At 38.1% G+C, this 24,551-nt stretch overlaps 1 protein-coding gene across 1 annotated transcript; it reads left to right on the forward strand.

The window, feature by feature from the left end:
• Positions 1–123: 123 nt before the first annotated feature.
• Positions 124–24,158, forward strand: LOC139730929 (RNA polymerase II-associated protein 1-like). The gene is made up of 27 exons (XM_071641812.1): positions 124–334; positions 1,272–1,360; positions 2,383–2,470; positions 3,113–3,153; positions 3,697–3,789; positions 4,333–4,486; positions 4,810–5,085; positions 5,466–5,783; positions 7,152–7,360; positions 8,150–8,251; positions 10,152–10,319; positions 10,689–10,862; positions 11,502–11,709; positions 12,006–12,103; positions 12,532–12,689; positions 13,028–13,228; positions 13,861–14,080; positions 14,502–14,611; positions 14,914–15,265; positions 16,365–16,507; positions 17,367–17,579; positions 18,136–18,261; positions 19,120–19,283; positions 21,484–21,616; positions 22,245–22,410; positions 23,041–23,289; positions 23,971–24,158. The coding sequence occupies exons 1-27, from the start codon at positions 124–126 to the stop codon at positions 24,109–24,111; spliced, it is 4,605 nt and encodes a 1,534-aa protein (XP_071497913.1). The 3' UTR covers positions 24,112–24,158.
• The last annotated feature ends 393 nt before the right edge of the window (positions 24,159–24,551 follow it).

The raw sequence follows: 24,551 nt of genomic DNA on the forward strand, positions 1-24,551 counted from the left end.
CACCACCATGCATTGGCCATTTCAACAAATAGATCAATCAAGCACTTCAAAGTTGGACTATAACTCACCCCATACTCCATGTCTGTACGCATCTTTTGATACAGATATAGCATTGCTGAAAAAATGAATAAAAGACCCCAACCAGGAGAGACGGAGGAAGACCTCCTTAGACTACAGGAGCAGTTCTTGGCCCAGAAGAGCACACCATCAGTGAAAGTGAAAAAGGCAGACAAACGCAAGGCATCTAATGGTGAATCAAACAGTGGTCTCTCTGCTGACACTAGGAAGGAATTCAGTGGAGTGAACGTTGCCAAGGATGTCGTCACGATACCAGGTCTGTTAAATCATGTGTCACATTTTCAAACACCTTCTCTTTTTTAGATGTTAAACATGGACAGCTTTGGCTCTCCACTTTGTAACACAGTGCTCTGTTTGGTGAATTCTTTTACACAGATAAAGTTGTTCAGGGGCATTATTGCCCTTTCCTGATATATGCCAGGTATGAATTGATGCTCTCTGCTGATAGTCAACATTGATTAAAAATGAACTATTCTTTTGTTATTTTCATCTGCATGTATTTTGGTTTGTTTTGTTTTGTTTTGTTTTTTGTTTTTTTAGTGGGGCATGGGAGGAAGAAGAGTGAAGGCCATATTAGCTACTAAGTGTATCAAGATCTTTAAAAAAAGAAAAGAAAAAGGAAAACCATGCTAGCGAGACAAGCAAACATCAGTTGCCAATAAATGCTAGTTGTCTATGAGTAGGACAAAATTTAGAACAATTCATGCCTTCTGATTGTGATTATTAGTCCCCAACTGATGTTCTTATTTGGATCCTAGTATTCCTTTCAACAATTACTTTTGTCTTGCTAGAGTATCTTTTATTCTGTTAATTATGAGGCATATTGCATATCGAGAAATAAAGCAGTCAGAGACTCCAACTCTCCCGTTTTCGACGGGAGATCTCCCGCCGAAAACCCAATTTTGCAAAATCTCCCGTTCTCCCGTTTGAGATTTAATTTCTCCCGCCCTGGCTCAATGTCTCCCGTTGGAAAGTATTTCTTACTTATTGCTTTCGTATGTTGCAAGAATAAGCCTTAGATAGCACCAGAGAGCATCTGTAACCCTAGGAACTTCGCACTTCGCACACATAAACTTGGAGTCTCCCGTTTGCTAGGGGTTTCAGGCGGGAGAATCTCCCGATCAGAAGGTGCTTCGGGTTGGAGTCTCTGAGCAGTTATTGCAGTACTTTAATAGATTATGTTTTTCCCCCAGGATTACCCCAAGCCATGCCAGCAATGGAGTCGCTCCCCAAGAAACGTTCAAAATTCAAGTCTAATCAGCGCAATTCTGGTTCAGCCACGGTAAGCTCAATGTGTAGTTCTGCTATCTTTGTGATCTAATCAATGTTAAGAAGTATTAGAGAATTAACATTTCCTTATTTGATTTATCTGATTTTCTTTTTTTTATGACACTTCAAAAAAATAACAATTTCATAAGTATTTTAGAGTAAAATTGATTATCCTGTGTTTAAGGTGTAGTGATCTTAACACAAGGACTGCTCAATTTCAGAACTTATGCATGCTTTGTGTTACTACTTTCTAATGCATCATGAAGTTTTTAAATGTTTTCTCATAGTATGACAAATATTTATGCGTCTGCCTTGGTCTAATAAGAACTTGAGCATAGTTTTGAAAGGAATTCTTCTTCTTGAAATATTCTAGTAATTTTTCAAATTGGTGTGCTGTTGTGATCATGTGGCATTAGCAGATCAATGGAATATCAAACATCAAGCACTGAAAGATACAACCAAATTTTTAATTGCTTTAAATTTGTCAATGATCTGATGATCCATATGTAGAAATTTTTGTAAGTGTAATTTTTTTTATGCCATTGTTCTTTGATGTCCACTTTCATTAGAACTTTCAAGTCAACAGATCAATCACTATACTTCAACGGCCTTTTTATGTAATCATCTGACCCTATACAAACATGTTCAGCATGAAATTATGAGTAATATGTTAGCAGTGGTGTGTCAACGCTGCACACTGACACTAGTCCGATGGTCCCTGACCAGTAAAATTGCTGTTGGACCAGTAACTTTTTGAGGAATGGACCAGTAAAACATGGAAAAACTGGGTACTTACTGGTCTGATAGACAGGTCGGACCGGTAAAAAAAATGATTTAGTGTGCAGCCCTGGGTGTGTAACTGCATTCTTGTTTATGATATGAATAGCTCTTGACATTTAAATGAGTATTTTTTTTTTCTATTCATTAATAAAGTAACTTATTGATTACTCTGAAGCTGTCAGAATGTATATATGTATCAAAACAATATGATTCTATTGTCTTATTTTGTTGGTTTATTTCTTTGTGTTTGCTAAGCCATCAGCATCTTGTCCTCAAGTAGGGCAGAGGATGACCTTTGACCTTGATGATGATGAGGAAGATGACCCAGAAGCTGCTATGGATAGTAAGTGCAGTGAACTGCTTTATGTGAATCTATTTAACACATTTGACTTTTAATTGTATAAGAATAAATTGTTTTGTTTGTTTGTTTGTTTGTTTGTGTAGTGGAAGTTATAGCATTTCAGTTTTATGTGTATGTAATTATCTACATTATTGACATTACTGTGAGAATCTGATGGACCCCGTAACATTTCCACTGTAATATTTGTTAATATACTGGGTAGTTAATTTTGCAATATTATGTATAAGAATAAATTGTTTTGTTTGTTTGTTTGTTTGTTTGTGTAGTGGAAGTTATAGCATTTCAGTTTTATGTGTATGTAATTATCTACATTATTGACATTACTGTGAGAATCTGATGGACCCCGTAACATTTCCACTGTAATATTTGTCAATATACTGGGTAGTTAATTTTGCAATATTATCAATGTATCTTATTAGTGTTCATTATGTAATTGATGTTTATAGAGATCATATTCATTACTACTAATATCACTTGGGTAGTGGTAGTGTATCAGCAGCATTGGTTGTAACAGTGGTTTTATGCAATCACCACTATATTTTGATAGATGACATCCATGCTCACATTGTGATTGTAGACATCTTGACTTTGTGATTAATTATTGCTTTGATGTTCTTCCAATAGGGCATGATACACATATAACAGCAGTGCTGACAAGGATAATGGTAAGTAAAAACAAATATATATATAACACAGTGCTTATATAGCGCATATCACTACCATGGTGTCTCTATGCGATTGGTATATTTGCTGTAGAATTTCATATGTCAACAGGCATTATTGTTCATATGAAAAGTTTGAGGTACAGGAAGCTTGAAAGATAGGATGCTGGATGTGATGATTGTTATTGAACAAATATAGTAGAATAATCCCGAGTAGGCTGTCAGTTTTCACATTCAGTGGAAGAATGTTTTGTTCATTACGTCAATCATTCCGCACTTAAGATTTTAAATGTCACTTCTTAATACTTGACTTTTATGAGAAATAGTTGAGTTCTGATGATAGTATTCATTGACAGTTAATGTGTAGTTTAAAAAGATGATGAAGGCAACCAAACTTTACTGTCAAATGTCGCAATGATCCTGTATGAATGTGTGTAAATAAAATGCTGTCATTCGTGCAAGCAAATCCAGCTCAAGAAATGTAAATTTATGTAGTTGCTAAGTACCAACTTTTTAAGCATCAAATCATTGAATTTCTCCATACAGGAACACGACACAAGACAGAAACCTGTGTTTTTGCCCCAAGTTACCAATCATGGATTTCCCACTGTGCCTCACAGGAACATCTCAGCCACTAAGGTAATGTGTAATCACTGAAGGTTAAATAACTGCATCTGTTTACAGAATACAAAGATTGTCATTGCATGGATATTATTGGGCATAGAGCCTATCAAAAGGAATTGTTTTTACCTGCTCATGTAAGTCATTTGAAGTTGTGCAACATCAGCCTTGCAAGAAACTTAAATATTTCTCACTCTTATGGACTGTGCATGAATCTATTACTCTAAATTTGATGCCATACCTCCATATCATTGACTTGAAGCCAGAATGTTTCAATAAAACAGTTTCACTACAAGACTTTTGCACAGTAATAAAAACCATCCCAATGTCAATGTTTGTGTAAAATTTGCTTGACTACATTCTGAGTTAGATGGTGCACAGTCGATCACATGACTCTTGATTTCTAATGATTTAGAATTGATAACCTCCTGGTTTCAATATTGAAAATAAGGCTAAGTATTTTGTTGGCAAAACAAAAATAATGATAATGTGTCATCAACTGCATTGCTCATAGATTTCAACCGTAAGAACCATATTGTCACATTTACTTCTTTGTCCCAGGTGACAGATGGCAAGTCTAAGAAGAAACAGAGTCTGTTTGCACAGCAGTTTGAGTCAACCCCTCCTGTAGACTTTGGAGTGACACTGGAGCCACCAACAAGAGCAACGTTACCAGGGAAACCTGAATCAGAGGAGGTTTCTATGGAAACACAAGGTAATAATGAGAAGTGTTCTTGTTTGTTGTTATGATTCCTAATTGTTGGAAAAAATGATGAATAGGTACTAAGATGAGCACAGATCTTGCCAAGCTGTGATTTATTCCATCTATATATTCATTTTTGCTGTTAGATGTACAGAAAATATAAGAAAACAAAAGCAATCAGGTGGAGAAAAAAGTTTCAGCTACATTTTTTATTACTGATTCTCTGTGATTTTCCTTTTGCATCATTTTGTTTGAAGAGAGTCAGCACATTTGATGTTGAAGCATTGATTATCAGAGGATTGATAACAAATATGAAATTTTCACAATTGTAAAAGAATCGGCTGAGTCGACCGTCACAGACTCAATGAAGCAGACGCCCCCAGAGGTGCATGCAAACACAGCTGCTTTGGCATCGATGACATCAGCGCCATCATCAACATCGTTTCCAGCCAGCAAATTGCTCGACGGCTCAGGTTTACTTGCAGAAGGTGTCACTAAGGATGTTGCCAAGCAACAAGCACAGGACATCCATCTGGAGAATGTGTCCAAGATGGCTGCCATGTCTGAGGAAGAGATCCTTCAGGAGCAGGGGAGATTGAAAGCAATGCTTGGTAAGAGGGAAAGAAGACTTGTGGGAATTAACATATGAGACTGGACAGTAATAAAAACAGAAAAAGGACAATAGATGAAATGAGAATACAGTCAAACCTGTCTATAGCGGCCACCCAAGGGAGACAAAAAAAGGTGGCCATTATAGACAGGTGTCAGCTAAGGCAGGTTTGACTGTATATTGATTATTTGCAATTTGGAATAAAGATAACATAGGCAGGGAAGATTTTGAGGAATATGTCAGTACACTTATTACAATTTTGAGATTAGTAGTGGAGATTGACTAATGGAGTTAAAATACACGTCACTCTTTCACAAAAGATGTTGATGGCGATTATTGCCCAATTATTTCTCAAGCAAGATGCACTTGTACTTATTTCAGATCCAGGTGTACTAGCATTCTTACGCACAAAAAATCAGCAAAGCAAGCAACCGCAAGAGAGTGCCAGAGAGAATGAGTCGATATTGCCATCACATTCAGCACCCAATTCAACAATATCACCATCATCTTCATCACCACCACCACCTGTGTCCACACAACAGGCATCATCACCTCTGAGAGAAGGCGAAGAGGTGATGGACACATCTGTGGAACCGAAGACTGGTGATGGAGGAGCACCCGCTCAGGATTCTGGAACCTCAAGTGTACGAGAAGCCATTATGGGTGGAGAGAAATCAGCTCAAGTTGATTCCACAGCAGGTTAGACAAGACTCTCAGGGAATTCAAAGAAAGTCCACAGTGCTACTTGTTAAGTACTTTTAACTTGTGAAAATATTTCTTATCACTGTACATGTGCTTCATTGATGCAGAGCGATAAGGCCCATGTGTAACATACAATGCTCTTGGTACTTGCTTTTTGTTGTTGTTGTTATTGTTCTGTTTTCTTTGGATATTGATAAAAATTAGTAGCATTAACATGTGCATGTCCTATACAAAAATAGAACCTATCAAATCAATCATTTAGGACAGCACATATGTGAATCATTCAAAAGGACGCAGTTGCAGCCAGCTGCCAAAGCATGATGGATGATTAATATCTGTTGCCAAAGCAGTATTGAAATACTAACATATTGCGCAACATCTTCTGAAAAGTTACAAGATATAAACACATACAGTTGAACCTCTCTTATCCGGCCTCCCTTTATCCGGATCTCTCTATTATACGGACGCAATCTCGCCGTGATTTTTTTAAAAATAATTACAGGAGGAAAGGGGGAGTCCCAACTCCTTGAGAACTCCTACACAAACACACATGAATTACACATTACTTCCAACATGATTAACATACATTACATCAAATTTTCTTCCAAATTGCTACCCTTAGACATTTCAACATCACAAACATCCCCAAATCATCGCAAGAACATGGACAGATTATGCGCTCGAGTCCTCTCATATCGCATTGCCACATATAGGTCCATACACAGTCGTCGATATGAGTAGATAGACATGCATTGTTTCGAGTCATTGGCTGAGCAATGAATGATATTGAACACTCAAAAATTGTTCACACACAGTACACACACAAAGAGAGAGAGGGAGACCATCTAACAATGGCGACCTACAGTCGACTTTGCCGAGCCGTGATAATCGAATTTTGAAGCATAGTTTCGTCGACTCGTACTGTTTATTTTCAAGATCTACTTGATACATTTATTAATAATTATTTAGGTAAATCATCCCAAGAATTTATTTTAAAAAATGATTTCATTCTTGCAAACACGAACCTCTATTTTGGGGTCTGTTACTGAGTGTAACAATGAAAAGGTTGCAGTATACACATTACTACATGTGGTACTACAATGGGCTACATCAGTACATGTGTATGTATATGTACATGTATAAAGCATTGAGTCTCCCGTGTCCGGCCAAATCCCTTATCCGGATGAGCCCCGGTCCCGACTTGTCCGGATACGAGAGGTTCAACTGTACATTGTATTAATTGACAGTACTTTGCGCCAATGAATCAATCACAATTTACTTGATCTCACCCTAGTGCATGATTACTATTTGTGTTGTTGCTTTTTAAGCCCTTCTTATAGCATTAATTTTCTCTCTCCCTTACAGCATTCCCAGTGGAGGTGAATAAGAAGTGGCTCAACATGAAAGTTGTGGAGGGTGACAAACTTGAGTGGATGGGTGACCTGCCCAAACCTTCAGGCAAGAGTACTGACAGGGAATCTCAAGCTAGATTTGACTTTAATGGCCAGCTAGTTTCCAGGAATGCCAAAGTGCCTGTCAGGGAGGGGCTGTATCACCATGGAGATGAACAAGAGGTTGGTAGACAAAATTGTGTGTTTTTGCTGTTTGTGTGTGGTTTCAATGTCAATATCTCTTGCCATCAGCAAACAAGTGTTTTTGTTGGGAAAATATTTCATTTTTTTTTCTTTTAGGGTCTTTTTAAAAGCTGTTGTGCTTTTGATCTGTAGAGTACCCTGATTAGATCTTTGTTAAGTCATGACTGACAAATCTGCGTTATTGTCTATATAGTCTTATAATACTCTGTAATGTTTTCTCCTAAACAGTGCATATAGCACATCCAATGTATATGTAACAGTGGTTTGAAGAAATGAAAACTTCATACATTTCTCTTGTTTCAGTGATATTCTCTCTGGCAGCATTCCAATTATTCTTGTAATTTTTTATGTTTGTTAAGAGTCGGGATGTAAGAAGATGCATTAAGATGATTCATAATCTATAAGCTATTCATAAGCTATTCATAAGCTATTCATAATCGTATGAACCAGCACACTCCGTGGGGCTTGAACTGAAAATATAAAGCCAAAACAAAATAATATTCCAATTTGCTGTACAGGCTAATTTTGTCATATTAAATGCTCCTAGTTTGCTTTCTGCTGAATTCATAAATAAATTTGTATTTATTTTGGCCAAAGTTACCTTCATACTCAGTATGGTACGTTTTTGATACTTTTTTGATGTGTTTTTGATAGTGCTAGAAGCTGTGCCACAGAACTTTGTATTTGGACAGGAACAGAATGTCTGTTTTCATGATATACTGTGCACATGATTTTCCAAGAAACCTCTTCTTGTTTGGTCCATACTAGGCTCCTGGTTACTCTCTGGAAGAACTCTTCACCCTATCTCGCAGTGCCGTCATCCAGCAGAGGGTCTTAGCCCTGCAGACTTTGGCAAGGGTCATTTATAATGTGAGTCATCCCTCATTCCGTCATGGCTAATTAGGGGGGGGGGGGGTTCTCTTTTCACCAACTCCTTCGAATGTACTTGAAAGATGTGTCCAAATTTTAAGTTGGAATCTTTTGAGAACATAATGTTGATAATGATTAGAATGGAAATGGTAATTATATTACTAACTGCTTCTGGTACTACAGCTTTTGTTATTCGGGTTGTCCGTCCGTCCGTCCGCTTTCGTTTACGCGATAACTTGAGTAATATTTACTGGAATTTTACCAAACTTGGTCCAAGTATGAAGCATGATGGGGCAATGATTTGATTAGATTTTGGGTGAAATCGGCTAAAGGTCAAAGGTCAAGGTCAAATCATGAAATTGTATCCGTTTACGCGATAACTCAAGACTGGATGGAGCAAATTTCACCAAACTTTCTTGGAGGATGATTTATGATGGGACAATTACTTGATTAGTTTTTCAGTGAAATCGGACAGAGGTCAAAGGTCAAAGATCAAGGTCAAATCCTACAATTTATCTGTTTATGTGATAACTCAAAACTGGATGAAGCAGCTTTCACCAAACTTGGTCCAAGGATGATGTATGATGGGACAATTAGTTGGGTAGATTTTAGTGACATTGGCAAGAGGTCAAAGGTCAAAAGGTCAGGTCAAATGCTAAAAATGTTGCTCTTTCCCCCATATTTATGCAATGCCCGCAGTTATTTTCTTGAAACTTAGTGTAGACATGTACTACTGCGTAAAGATTCTCCAGAGAGGGTTTTATGTCACAAGGTCAAAGGTCAAAAGGTCAAAGGTTAGGTGAAAATGTTGCAATATCACTTTTCTCGCAAATGGTTCAATGTATCTTCATGGAACTTGGTACATATGCATGTACTGACTGGCAGGGATTATCTAGGGAATTTAGAGGTCATGGGTCAATAGTCAGGGTCAAAGGTCAAGGTCAACTCCTCAAAATGTTACTATTTCCCTCATATACTAGTATATGCAATGATTGCATTAGTTTTAAAATTTAATATGCGTACATGTATTACTTAATGGAGATTCTCTTGGAAATTTCAAGCCAGAAGGTCAAAGGTCAAAGGTTTAGGGTCAAAGGTCAGGTTTAAATGAAAAAAAAAAGATATATTTTGTACTGTAATTACACTCTTTCTTCATACCTTGAAAATTATACTCAATGCATAAACTTATGATAAGGTCGGTCAGAAGTCAAGTAAAAATTTCAATTCCCCAAATATGTGTACATGTACCTGCACTCTTTAATAGACAATTATAGCAAACCCAGTTCGTGGAAAGTGAACATTCAAGATATTTCTAACAAACCTGTTATTTCGATATTTTACCAGTCATGTGAAACTGTCATTACACATTGTGAAGACATTGTACTATACACCTATTGGGAGAATCATGCATTATTGCGGAGGCATCGGTCGCCATAGCGACATTTCTAGTTTCTACTGCTACTACTGCTGCTGTAACTACAACAACAACCTCTACTACTGCTACTACTACTTCTACTACTACTACTACTACTACTACTACCACTGCTTTTACCACTGCTTTTACCACTGCTACTGCTACTACTAGTCTTACTACTATGGCTACTTCTAATGCTGATTATCATAACGATTGTGATTTATTATGATGGTAGAGGTACATATGTAATGATGGTATAAAATGACGATAATGATGATGAAATAAAACAAAAAAGTCTTATTTTCATTTTAACCGTAATCACCATTACTGCCATGCCAAGCCATTGGATGGATATACAAACACCTAGACACATAATGTGGAATACTGCAGATTTCTGTATTCTCCTTGCAACTAGCAACTGAGGAATTCTCCCAATCATCATGGATGTTGACTACGTAATTGAGTGTATTCACTGTGTTGCTTTAGTACCGTACAGACAGCCTGGGTGGAGACCTGAAGAGCCCCCTCATATCCAGGCTCCTCAAGGCTGGTGTTCTCTTCCTCCTCCGCTGGGCCATTGATGACTCCAACGAGGGCGTCCTATCAGCTGGCATAGAGGCCCTTGCTGCCTTGATCATCCAACCTGGCGATGAGGTAATCCAATGAGGCAGGATTCCAGTTGTTTGTCGGGCCTTGAGTGTGAAGTAAATAGACTATTTCCATGGCGCACAGCAGTAGACTGCACTTGGTCTTGCATTGATGTTGACCTAATTTCATAGAACATTTGCTGTGATTGTTACCTGCAATAATTGCCACTAAATTTCAACAGCATTGCATAACCAATCAGTTTCAAGCGTTGTGATTGTTGCTGCAGTAGCTGTAATACATGTAGCCCTAGTTTGATTTACAGGGCCTTGCTGCTGCTATTATACCGATTTTCTTCAAAAATTTCTCTTTTAGGAACAGTAGACATGTTATCCTATTTCATCTTTTTACCATACTCTTCTGCCATCAAACTGTTAGGAAGCACTGGACAAGATCTACACATGGCATCAGGGATTCGCCGTGCCTCCGATGCTGCCACAGAAGAGAGATGAAGGGGATGAAGATGACGATGATGATGAAGAGGAAGAAGAAGAAGAGGACCAGAAGGAGAGCAAACCAGATCAACACATCGCCAGTCAAGATGTGATCAAGGTAGTCTACGTCTCTTTGTCTCAGTGCATACCTGTTACATGACACATTCTGGTTTAAATAGATACACTTGTCTTCAGATGAAAAGGGCCATTTACTCCTTGGTACTGAAAGTTGTCAGGTTATATAAAAAGACAAAGAAAGAATCTTTTGAGATACAGTGGAACTTCTTCAGTATACACACAGTGGTCAAGCATTTGTCTGTAGCAGGAGAGATGCCAATAGTATTTATGATAAATATTGTAGAGCGCTCACTTTGGAAAAGCATAATAAAACATTCTTAAAGATGAGATGAGATTAACTATTAACAATTAAATGAGGAAAAAAACTCTGATATTTCTCTCAGCAGTTCTTCTATGGAAATGTGAAATTCTTCATTATCAAGGAGGGCAATGCAATGTTCTAAATGGAATATTTCACTTGTAAACCTATTGTATTACAGAAGGCATCCTTATGTCATATTTTTAAGTGTGTAATTACTCAATGAAAAAAAAAATGAATACTCAATGTAATTTTTGTTCTACCTTCTAGATGCAGAAAATGCGCTTCTCTTTACCAAATATATGTCTTGCAAATTGGTCCAGGCATGATTAAGTATTTTTACTACGCGATTTTCCCCCTATCCTGGTCCAATGTCATTAGGGTCTCCTTAAGATGTCCCTGCTCCCCAGACTGCGATACATCCTAGAGGTTGTGAGACCATCTCCTCCGGCCATCCTCAACTCACTGTCCATCCTCATCCGTATCGCCAGGCACTCGCTTGACTCAGCGCTTGCCGTCTTCCGATGTCCCCGCCTTGTCCGTGTTGTTTTTGCAGAATTTTTGCCAACCACATCATGGACCAGGCAGGGTGTGTATCACTTGATTTTGACTGACATAACTCTTTTTCCAGCAAGTTTCTCTTTTAACAGTCTTTACGTGAGGAGAGCTAACATCATTTTCACATAAATAGTTTTGCCTTTACTATTGCAGCTACTGACTTGAGAGTGGGGTTGTCTTTAGATAAACTTGTGATCGTTGATCACTATATTTGTAATCCATAAACTGGCTGGTACTGATTTTGAAAACCTGTTTTTCTAGCAATGTTATTATTGTAGTTTGGCTAAACCTGGCATCATTTCGTAATGTTCTGATTCACTGCTGCAGAAGATCCAGTTTCCAACCTGTATGGCCACCCTACCGTTCTTGCAATGAAATTAATCAGAGTGTTATGCGTCAGTCGTAGACACATAGCAGACACACTGGTGAGTTGGACATCGAGTGCCTTGATCAATTATTGATAAGTCATATCAAATGAACCTCAGATCTATTCTTGATGTGTTAAGTCTTTTTTCTTCTTCTTTTTTTTTTTAGCAAAGCATTGTTTATGACTTGTAGCTTTGTATTGCCAAGCATTGTATGCTGTCTATCAAATCTCTTTCCTATCTTATGCTTTGTATGTTTGCCTTTCTCGTTTTTGAAGCAAGATTTGATACATACCAATGAGCATTGGTAAAAGGCAGAAGGAAATGCATGAATGAAGGGAAAAACAATTACATTTGTTGGGCTGTTTGCTTTGTTTTACAATGTTAGAGATTACCCACAATCCATGTGTATCATATGTCATCACATTGTTCCTTCAGAAATGAAACAATGGGAAGTGACATTCCTTCTTAAACTGTTCTGGTTTCAGGTCTCCAAACATCCCCTTAAGGCGGCCATTCTGAGATACACATCAGTGGAACCTACCAACATGAACCTCAATGTAGCCGAGGCGTTCCACCTCAGCACAGAAAGCTTTCGAGCCTGGTCAGCATGTGTGCGGTACGGCCTGGCATGTGAAGCTTACCGGTGAGTTCAGGGGAAAATGTGTGATATGTCAACAACCATGAGCTATTTGACTAATGACCAGTGGTATTTAGTGCCCAATTTACTGGGAGATTTCCTTCCAAGTCATATGTTCTGTGCGCTCAATGAAATGATTTGATGATATTTTTTTGTAACAAAAGTACCAAAATTCTTTATTCCAACCTCTTGTAAGTGTTTTTAAGTGTTGAAGTGATATTGATGCTGACATTTCTGTATCAGTTCAAATTCATACAAATGGCTCGAATCTTTTGATGCATTATTATATCAAAGAGGCGTGCATCTAATTTTCAACCACTGTCTACATTTCCTTTGTAATTTAGTGAAATGTACCCACTGCTGATGCAGCAGCTCCAGCTCTTCCAACGACTATCAGTACTCCCTCTCTCCTCCATGGAAGAAGAGGTCACCTACCAAGTCCACAGGCTACAGCTAATTAGAGCAAGTGTCCTCATCTCATTACTGGAGGGGGTGGTGCAGGTGGCAGGAACAGCTGCAGAGTTACAAGCAAGATTTGCAATGAGGTGACCCTACATTCCATATACAATCATGTTTGATTTGGGGGTTGCGTTTTGTTGGGCATATTTTTAATGCCTGAATTACTGCCTTGATGAATATGTCATTTTGTGTATAGATATGTTCCCTATACTTTTAATACAAAAGAAAAAAATTGTCTTATCCACTTGTTCTGTACCTGCTGTACCGGTACTGCCATTTTAAGATGTAACAGGACATTACATGATATATATTGCTTTCATCGTCATAATAGGTTGTTGTTATTTTGATTTTTAAGGCACGTGTCATTCAATTGTAAATATTTGTGATATTCTCGTATATCGGTTGTCTTGCCTACAGCAAGTTCTCCACCTAATGTCTGATGAAATGTATATCTGATGTGCGTAATTGTTGCTGCACCTCTACATTGAGACACAGCTGTATAAACATTGTATGTGGAATGACCTTCCTCTCTTTCATATTCACTGGTGTTGGTGGATGCAGTATCACAAATCTGATTTCAGTTCTGATGAATTTTAGAGTAACACTATGCCATGGAGTCATTTTCAGAGTCATTTTAATTTTCATTCGGGAGACTGATTAGGGTTTTCAAGCATAGTTTTCCAACTCTTAACCTTTCTTTTGACTTTGGTTATATTAGGAATGATGCCACAAACGGGGAACCATCGCAGGAGACACTTTGCCCACCCCCAGTTGACTGGAGTCATGTGACTGGGTTGACCACACCCCTTGAAGCATGCGCCCAACGCTGGTTGGTTGAGATGACAGGATGCACTGAGGTCCTCTCGCCAGAGGCCATGTCCCTTGCTGGTAGTGCCCTGGAGTTTTTGGCAACCTTCTATGTCAAGAGTATGCTGCAGGTGAGTCAGATATTGTATCATGTACGTCAATGCTTGTTCTGTTTTGTTTCAAATTGCAATCTGTCTTATGGTTTTTAGAATAATGGCACCAGAAGTCTTTTCTGTTCTCATTCCCTCATCTCAGCAGTTTTGATCACATCTTTACAGTCAGTTGCTGTTGTAACATTTTATGCAGCTTGCTATTACAAGCTATGTTATGCACTTCCCTTATAAGTAGAACCCCTGCATCTAAGATCACATGAATAAAAGTAGACAAATGATTCCTACATGCAAATTGTTAGAGTTGTCACATTCATCTCATTTGCAATCAGAAATCAAAAAAGAAAGACCAAAACATACATGAATAGGATAAAGAATGTTGTAATTTGATAAGGCCGCCACAAACGTTCAATGTGTGCATTTGTTTGTTCTTCATCTTCAGCCATCCTTCAAAGCCGTTGACTGTCTTGAGCACATAGAGGAGTTTGTCACCCATACGCTGCTGCCGTACATGAAATCATCATCCTTCCATTCAGCTGTCCACAATCTTCAGTAAGTCATTCCTTCATTCTCTTCTCTTTCTTATGTGTATTTATATTTCTTGGAAGTAATAGCCAACTTTTGCATATGTTCTTCAGCATTCATTCCACAATGCTATGACGCTTATCATTTTAGATACAAAAACAAAGAATGAGAAGGGCAATTAAAAATCATTTCTAGAAATTATTAAGAATGGTGAGAAAGTTACTCATATTCCTATCTTATCTAGAAGTGATGAGATATTCTTTGAGACCATAAATTTGATTTTAGAAGGAGAGGACAATGATGCCAACCGTTTTTCCTTGACTTTACAGATTGCACTCCAGTTTGAAGTATGGAGCGTCGAAGGCAAAGAGGTACTCTCCTCAACCACTTCCTAGCTTCAGCTGTCACCACGACGACAGTGATGACCGAGTGCATCCCTGTGTCCAGCGAAGGTCAACACTGGGATACAGCCTGGCTCTCTTTAGACTGACCCACCAGCTGATCAAAATCCACAAGGGTGTGGCTTCGAAATTCGAACCCATTGTCCTCAGCTGCTACATCATTCCTTACCTGGAGAACTTCTGTCGGGAGAACCCGGGTGGAAACAATGGACTCGCAGAACATTTTGCAATACACGAGCACATGGCAACTTATTTCCTCATCAAAATATTCCAGTGTGTGGTAAGAAACAATAGAAGTGACATTCAAGCTTTGTTTTGCTTTTTTTATTTGATGATCACAGAGCTAGTGGTTGTTATTTCTGTAGAGACCTCTGCTTATCAGTTAGTATCTGTTTGAATGAATGTCTTCTCGCTAGCTATAATCAGTGCATAAGCGCCTTTCAACTGCTAATTCTTTCCAAATAGAGGATTTGCAAATTAAGGTATAGGTAAGTCAGTGTCAAAGTTATTTCATATGCTGTGTATAAAAATTTTAAATGAACACTTGCTGATCCTTGTATTCTAGACATTTATGACACCTTTGTAGCTTGAAGAGTTGCCCTGTACATTGCAAATTTATTGAGTTTCATTGGTCAATTGATATTATCCTGGTTTTAAAGGGGATGGCTAGTAAACGATCAGTGGGAATCAGTGGGAATGCTGAGGGATGATTGTTCCAGTCCTTGTGGGATTCATTTAAGAGTACATTATTTATCTACGGTTGTGTGAAAATTATTTGCTTCAGAACGGTCTCATATTCAAGTAATGTGCAGATTAATGCCCCGTCACTGACCAGGGACGCTTACCTGGAAACATTAAACTGCACATTACTTGAATATGAGACCATTCTGAAGCAAATAATTTTCACACAAGAATAGATGTATAATGTACTCTTAAATGAATCCCACAAGGATTGGAACAATCATCCCTCAGCATTCCCACTGATCAGTTACTAGCCATCCCCTTTAAATCTTTGAAAATATTCAACATAATTTGTTGATTGGCATATGTGTCTGCCTTTTTAATGCCTCCGAACCTTTTTGTATGTTTACGTTGCCTGCTTGAATATTCCCCGTATCTCTGCCTCTCCTTTTGTGTTTACTTCTGTTTCTGTATCCTTCTGTTCAAGAGATCTTTGTTTTCCCTGTAATGTAACATATGTTTTTCCTTGAGTTTACCTCTGACTCACAGTCTCTCATTTTTTTCTCCTTTTTAGCACTCTTACTATTTGTTTCCCCTCCGTATGATGCCTTGTCACTCCGTATAGTGTGATATTCATTTTATAAAAACTAATATGTGTACTAATGCTGTGATGAAATGGATCTGGTTGGTTTGAATAGGTTCAACAGGTGGAATCTTGCAAGCATCATAGCAAGCTGTACCACAAGGCAGCCATGAAGCTGTTTGCCCGCCTACATCCCGGCTGTGAGCATTTTGCACATGACCTCATGTCCACTGTCCTCTTCAGCACTGAATTCCTATCGTGAGTATTGCAGGTCATGTGACCACAGATATCCACAAGTGACAAAACTTCCTTCAGTTTCATTTTGTCTTTTCATAGTCTATGATAAGAATACTGAAATGGTGAAATAGGTTTTCATTCAGTCCAGGGGGGCATTTCACGAAGTGTTTGTCTGACAAACTTGTCTGACAAATTTGCTCTCAGCCAATCAGATGCAAGGATTTCACTAGCTTATAACAGTGTATCAGAAAAAAAAAAATATCTGACAAAATGCTTCATGAAATGCCCCCCTGATGCACCTCAGTTGTGCTATTGTTCATTATAGTTTACCACAGTATTTTGTAAAGACTGCCATTTTTAAAAGGAATGTTCAAGTGAAAGAAATCACTGCAGTACATACCTGAACATATTGGGGCTGAAGTTGCAACAGCTTCAGAGGTGATATTGCTCATTTTCACAATAGTGAGAAACTATTCTGCGTCTGCATGGTATTTTGGTACTGTGGAAGCTGCAGATCATATCTTAAAGGCTTAGAACTGCTCGAGAAATATGACATTAAAAGACGTCTAATTGATCAAAGACCAAATAATCGGATTTTGTTGTAGCACATATGCTGGGAATGGATGTTATGTCAAGTCTTTTTCCCCCTATTTTGCTATTACTTGGGAAGATATAGTATGGTAGTGAAAAAATGTTGCATATTATATTAATTCATTTATTATTATTATTATTATTATTATTATTATTATTATTATTATTATTATTATTATTGTCGTCGTCGTCGTCGTCGTCGTCATCGTCGTCATCGCCGTCGTCGTCGTCATCATCATCATCAATTTTATTATATTTCATTTATTTTCTTTTTTTTTTACATCTACAGAGAAGGCAGTGTAGGAGATCCCATGGCAGCAGACTTGGCTGAATTCCTCACATTTTCTGATGCAGACGATGGCTCGTCACCTAGTGAAAAACCGAAGGAGCGTAGTCCAAGCCGTGGTGAGCTTCTGCATGATGCTTATCTGAAGCTGGACAGCATTAGAAACCTGTACATGGTGTACTTTGGGAAGGAGAAGAACTCATTGCCAAAGTCAAGGTATGTCTGTCCAGAAATCATTTCCCTCTCCTTTTTATCAGCAGTTTAAAGGGGTCAATCAATCTGTCTGTGTGATTCTCTTGCATATGATTGACAAATTGCATGTTAGCTCAGCATTTATACATAGACTGATGTTGATTATGTTTATTTGATATTGCTAGTCTGTGCTTTAGACCAGCAAGAATAAATCAAAGGAACAATGGCTCCAAGTTATCCCTTCTGAGCTGTCTTGGAAGATAGAATGTACTTTCTTAATCTTCATTGATAATTGCTACCCTGCATTGATCACAGCAACATAAATCATGGACAACTATAGCTAATCTTCATAATATATTATCTGTTTGTTTTCCTTGAAATTGTATTTAAAACAAAAATGGGATATTGGAAATGAAATTTGATTTGAATTGAATTGAATTGAATCAGTGGGCTGCTGTTTGTTTGTTTGTTTTTTTTCTATTTGCTGTGTGGTATTTGCCATTTGTCAAATATTTAGATTTGTCAGAGGGACTTAATAAATACCATCATGCATCTCTTTGACTGTGCAATCTTTTTATAGATCCCGTTTTGTTGGTAGACCTCATGAGTTGTCCAGTCTGGCATTCCCCCCTCTCACCGGTCCACTCCTTCCCCTGGACTGGCCATTCCTCCCACTGGTCCAGCTTTTCTCTGAGGCACAGAAAGCGTGAGTTTTGGGCTCCTTCGCAGAAATCTTTACCCAGTGATGCTGTATACACAAAAGTTTTAAAAAGATAAAAAAGATGCTCAAGTGCATGACTCTACATGCATGTCTATGGTAATATGGTGACACAAGTGAGGATTTTTGGGTGTAGTTTGGTTAGTTTTCTTTACGTTGGTATGTCTTGCTGTGTTATTTTTCATGTCACATGCATCTATCAGTTGTGTAATAGAGCTGATATGAATCATGTTTTTCCCAATTACCAATGCAGTGCATGAAGTGTGTATGATAGTGTACAGTGCACTCCGATTATAACGAACACGGTTATAACGAAATTCCGGTTACAACGAAATAAAAATCCAGGTTGCAAAATTATCGGCTCTATGTTTTTTTGTTGTTGTTTAGTTGTTCGGTTATAACGAAATTCCTATATAACGAAAGAAAACTGCTGGTCCTGAGGACTTTGTGATAACGGGAGTCCACTGTACAATAGAGCACAAAATAAAACAAAGTTTGTCAAATGTATTGTAAGGCAGCTGGTATCAAGTGGATTACAAGTAGATAAAATGTGGAGTATAGTAAGATGTCATATGGAAATAGCAGAGGGGATGGTGGATGAACGAAGTTTGACTCAATTAGCACATGTTTTTGTTTTTTTTAATCTCCAGTGTATGCCTATCAAATTCTATACAATTGTCCCTGTGGTACTCAGATTGTTGAAAATATTTTGTATTGTGCCATTAAAGTGACTGAAATATAATATGTGTTCAGAATGTTAATTTTCTGAGTATGTTAACTGCTGAACATGAGTGCTATCATTTGTAAAAGTTCTTCTTCTGTATTATGTTTCATTCATACATATAGAGAGATGAAGGGCCAGTCGGTTAAGTCTCTGCCCCCTTACATCATGGCTGCAGTCACCGACACCCTGCGCTGGGTCTTCATGCTGGAGACATGGCGGCCGGATAGTCTCAAGTCCATTCCCCTGGCTGCTAAGATTGCACGACTTTACTGTGTCTTCCTCACAGGTGGGCCATTATCAGCATGTCCAATAAGTTTGTTCCTAGGGCAGTTCCTGTTAGGACATGTACAGTATGTTCAAACAAAAAATTACAATGGGGCCCTCCGCAATGATATCTTTAAAAATAGTGAATCAATCTAGATACAAATTCAGGGTATGTAACTATAACTCATTGCCCACATCTTAGAGAAAACCCCATTCGATTTGCTTCAGTGGTCAAAGAGAAATACGGAATTTTGTAGAGGATGTCGGGAATCTCTTCTGTCCAAATACTGTCTATTATTCACACACAAGAGCATTGAAGTGCTAAACTCGGAAGAATCCCATTCATGACATGCTTTACAACAATCCACATTTCTCTGTGACCGCTTAACCAAATTGAATGGGGATTTCTGCAAAATAGAGCTAAAATGTTATATTTTAAGACCCTGAAGTAGCATTTAAAAAATTTCATCATATTGGGCGTTATCAATGCGAAAATCTGATTGTAATTTTTTGGGGGACATATTGCAGTAAGTCGCCCAAAAAATTACAATCAGATTTTCAAATTGATAACACCCAATATGATCAACCTGTCTAAGTGCTACTTCAGTGTCTTAAAATATAACATCTTAGCTCTATTTTGCAGAAAATCCCATTCAATTTGGTTAAGCAGTCACAGAGAAATGTGAATTGTTGTAAAGCATGTCATGAGTCTGATTCTTCCAATTTTAGCAATTCAGTGCTCTTGTGTGTGAATGATAGACAGAATTTGGACGGAAGAGATTCCCGACATCCTCTACAAAATTCTGTATTTCTCTTTGACCACTGAAGCAAATCGAATGGGGTTTTCTCTAAGATGTGGGCAATGAGTTATAGTTTCATACCCTGAATTTGTATTTAGATTGATTCACTATTTTTAAAGATATCATTGCGGAGGGCCCCGTTGTAATTTTTTGGGGGACATACTGTATGGCCATATGCCCTATGTGTCCTATGCTGCATAGCCCTTTAAGTTTGATATTTTTTTCCCCCTCTTTTATTTTTTTCCTTTTTGGTGGTCTGTAACTGTGTGAAGATTAAATGATGCAGATTTACATGATGAATTTTTGTTATATTTAGTCCTCTTTTTGTCTTGATATGATTTTTGATCTGTAAAGATACATATAATATCCCACAAGTCCCACAAGTCCAAGCACCTTGATGAGTAGAATGGTGTAAGCTCCATTCAGTGTTCAGCCTCTGTTCCCCTTTGCTTCTCATTTGGCAGTATATTTATTTGCTGTTCCCAGACGACTCATAATTAACACTAATTAACATTCTGGAAAAATGAAATAAAGATAGACAAAAGTGAATGAAATAAAGAAGTGTGAGAGGTTCAACCCTTGAATTGTCCTTGTTTGTCTTGCACGTGATTCTAGTCAGTAAAATTTGACAAACAGGAAGGAATCTACAATCTAGGAATGTTAAACAGGTGTGAAAACAAAGTACTGGAGCTGTGTGGATTTGTCTGTTGATCAGTATGTGGGGAAATGTGTTGTGTGGTATGACAAATATGAGAAAATGCTGCTTTGCTCAGGTATGCTATTCCTTAATGCCAGGAATGTTTTTGCAGGTGTCCCAGAAAACAAGAGAAATGAACAACTGTTTATGCTATGTGGAACAGGTGTTTGAAAATATGTCAGGAGTGGTTGAAATGCCCAAATTCATGTAAAAACAGAAAATTTTCAGTGGACTTGTCTACAGGGTTATTCAAATTCTATGTGTACCTCCCAGATTTCCATGACCAAGGTTATTGATAATGAAATGAAACCTGGTAACAGCTTACTGTTACAGGAGATTACATACCATCTTTTTCTGTATTTTCAACAGTCATCATTTTGATATGTATCTGGCAAAATTATGATTCTGTCTTTCTTTGTGTGAAATGTGCTTTGTCTTTCTGCAACATAAAAATCTCAAAGTACACACATATACACAATACCTGTGTATGTGTTTGTATGTATGTATGTATGTATGTATGTATGTATGTATGTATGTATGTACATGTATGTATTTGTGTAGATAGGTATTTGTATACATATGTACGTATATAAATCTAATTGTATATGTCAGTTTCCCTTTGTTTGCGTGTATTTAATTAATTGCATGTGTGTGCATATTTGTGTGCATGTCTATAAAAGAGTAATATTCTTTCTTTTTTTTTATTTCTCTCTCTCTCTTTCCAGCTGGTGACTTATTCATGGAACCATCAGTTCATCATTACCTCTCAGCACTGTTCAAGATCTACACCACTCCAGACAATATGAAGGCACTCAACTTTGATCAGAAAATACCTGGTCTAGCATCATTCCATGACCTGTAAGTAAATCACACATTAAGTATTGCAAATTCTGACCCATTGAGGAACTGCAGTGGTTACACCAATTTTCTTGTCAACTGGACATACATGCTGTCCAATTTGTAAGATTAAAGCTTTGTGTTGCAGAACCAGACATACAGTTGGGAATAAGGTGTTCTAGGGATAGTAGCTGATTGCCTTTTGTTACTTTGTAGTGTTTTGTGTGCTTTGTATGTTACATATACATGTGAATGTACATTTGAGTATGCATATGTGAATGAAACTAATAGTGTACATACTGGTGTAAGTGTATATACATGACAGGTAGATGAATAGATAGATAGATAGATAGTTAGATAGATAGATAGATCAGTGGATAGAGATGCATACAGAGAGATAGGTGTATAAACGGGTGGATAGAGAGATTGACAGACAGATCTAAAGACAAGCAAAAGGTAAATAATAGATAGAGGGAGAATTAATGTTTCAGTTACTCCATATGAACATTCACTGTATTCTGGCAAGCAAATATGCAACTGTCTCTATCTGTTGAAAATGAGATGAAGGAAAGTAAGATATTTGTAGGAAGCTTAGTCAGCAAGTGGAGAACATGATCTTGATGCTGTTTGTTTCAAAATGACTTTTCAGGTACATTGCTGCGCTGTCACAGTACGAGGCGGTGTCCTTTGGGGACCCGCTCTTTGCCCATGTCGTACTCCTCCCTCTACAGCAGAGGTTCAGTGTACACCTTCGCAAGGCTCTCTGGTTTGACCGCATTGATGTCATAAGGACACTGTCATTACGTCCATCCCAGGTATGCAGTGCCCAGGTCTCAATACTTATCCCAATATTCAACGTTTTGATTGACTCCAGTTGTAATTTGCTTCAAAGTTTGTGATGATATGAATAATGACAGATTTGACAAAGTGATTATCATTAGATAACAATGACTCATTACCAAAGATTATTTGTCAAGTAATAATTTCAGGCATGATTGTTTTTATTAAGTACTATGAATACCCCTGGAGACCTAGTGTCTTTTGGATTGCATGATGTAGAGTTGTATGAGAGTTGCGCCTATGTCTTTGAAATGGACACTCATATGTTGTTGTTTTTTTAATATCCTTGCCATTTTCTGTATACGCTGAATATTTCACAAGGTTTTTATTTTTGTGAGTTGGGTGCTTTTCGCAAATTTTGAAACACACGAAAATATTAAGTCTGCTCCCAACACAAATATGATGTGCATGCATACCTTCTCCATTCAGAACTGTACTCCACAATCGCGAATTTAACTACTTGCAAAATTGTTGGAAATTCCCAATTTGCATAAAATTAGACCCACTAAATATGTGGTGTTTACAATACCTTGTCTGTATTGTGTAGCTGACTGCAATTTTGTGGTAATACTTTTACATATATTTCTCACCCTTTCCCCTGCCAGTGCCTCATTCCGATAGAGACCTTCCTGCACCCATGCGAGGAAGAGGCTGACCTAGTAGAGATCTACTTCAGCAGCCTCCACCGTGGCAAGGTGCGCCCCACCTGGTCTCCCATCATGTACCTGGTAGCCGTGCACCATGTTGTCAGCTTCGCCTTCAGCCCCAAGGCTGGCGGGACCGAGGGGGAGGCACTCAGGACTGCCAGAGCCCGGCTGAAGATTGTGAAGGGCATCCTGGCACTTCAGAATGAGGTAGGGTCCACACTGAGGCACATTTTAGAGAGGGCCAACTCATGCGTAGAGATCGAAAGAAGGAAAACTTAATCTTTCTAATGGATATTGGGTTGGAATCAAAACTGGTGACTGTGTGATGAGTTATGCAACAATTGTCTGTAATACATCTAGGTTTAGCAGTTCACTGAACAGTACTCCATATAGTTCAAGCATTATTGGATTCCACCATTTAATAGATTGATGTATCTTGCCTTGTGTTTCTGGAAGGGTTGAATCTATTTGAATATGAGAAAGAATCAGTTTTAACAGCCAACTAAAGGAGTTAAAAGAAGAGCATTAAGCTCACTATGCATGTCACAGCCATCACCATGAATTATTTCTGTACATGTTGCTCTCTTTCACTTGCATGAATGTATCACAAACAGCAGGTAAGTGTGCTGCAATGTTTCATCAATGAGCAATAATGTTACCCATATTCCATATGACTGACTAATAGAAACTACCTGTACATAAGTGGTTGATTTTTCAAAGCATGTTCATGACTTATTATAGAACTTGGAAAGAAGTCCATTCCTCAATATCTTGAAAGTTCTAAACTAATGCCAAATGTACAAATAGTGGTGTGAGATACTTTTAGTGATATGAGAACTAAGTGTTGAGTGCTAGAATGTCTTATGAACTTGCTTATTCTCCTACTAGGACCTGAAGCAGTTACTGCTGCTGTACCAAGGCCCCAGCTCCAGTGACCCCAAGGGGTACACCCTGCACAACTCTCTGCCTCAGGACCGGGCCAACATCCTCTTTGCAGCCGAGAGACTGGCACAGGAGCGACAGAAGTAGCACCCTTGAGAAGATCAAGTAAATGGGGAAACCCTGATATGGAGGTCTGGGGGTGAGTGATAGTATGTTGCAAGTTAAGTTTTTATGACTGGTTACCTCGTCTCTGTGTTAGGGATCGTATAGTTTTGGTTGAGACCTAATTTCAGGTTTCTAACATTTTTTGGTGAGATAATGAGAAACCTGTCATGAAATATGAAAGAGCATGTAATTCTATGAGGATTTCAACTTTTATTTGATGAAAATTGGTTTTGAAATGGCTGAGATATCCAAAACAGAGCAATTCTAATAAAGTGTGGGACCCACCTCAGACCTTTGAGTGAGTTCACACTTGATATAGGTGACCGAGATCATTATGTGACTTACCTCCATTTCAGTGGAGATGTGTTGAGCAGCAAAAGAGCAGTAGGGTGATTAATTCTTTTGAGAGTGAAAACTGCAGA

The sequence above is a fragment of the Diadema antillarum genome, unplaced genomic scaffold (genome assembly GCF_040938485.1).
Source record: "Diadema antillarum isolate AM-2024a unplaced genomic scaffold, OU_Dant_1.0 seq00000343_RagTag, whole genome shotgun sequence".
In the NCBI taxonomy this organism is placed as follows: domain Eukaryota; kingdom Metazoa; phylum Echinodermata; class Echinoidea; order Diadematoida; family Diadematidae; genus Diadema; species Diadema antillarum.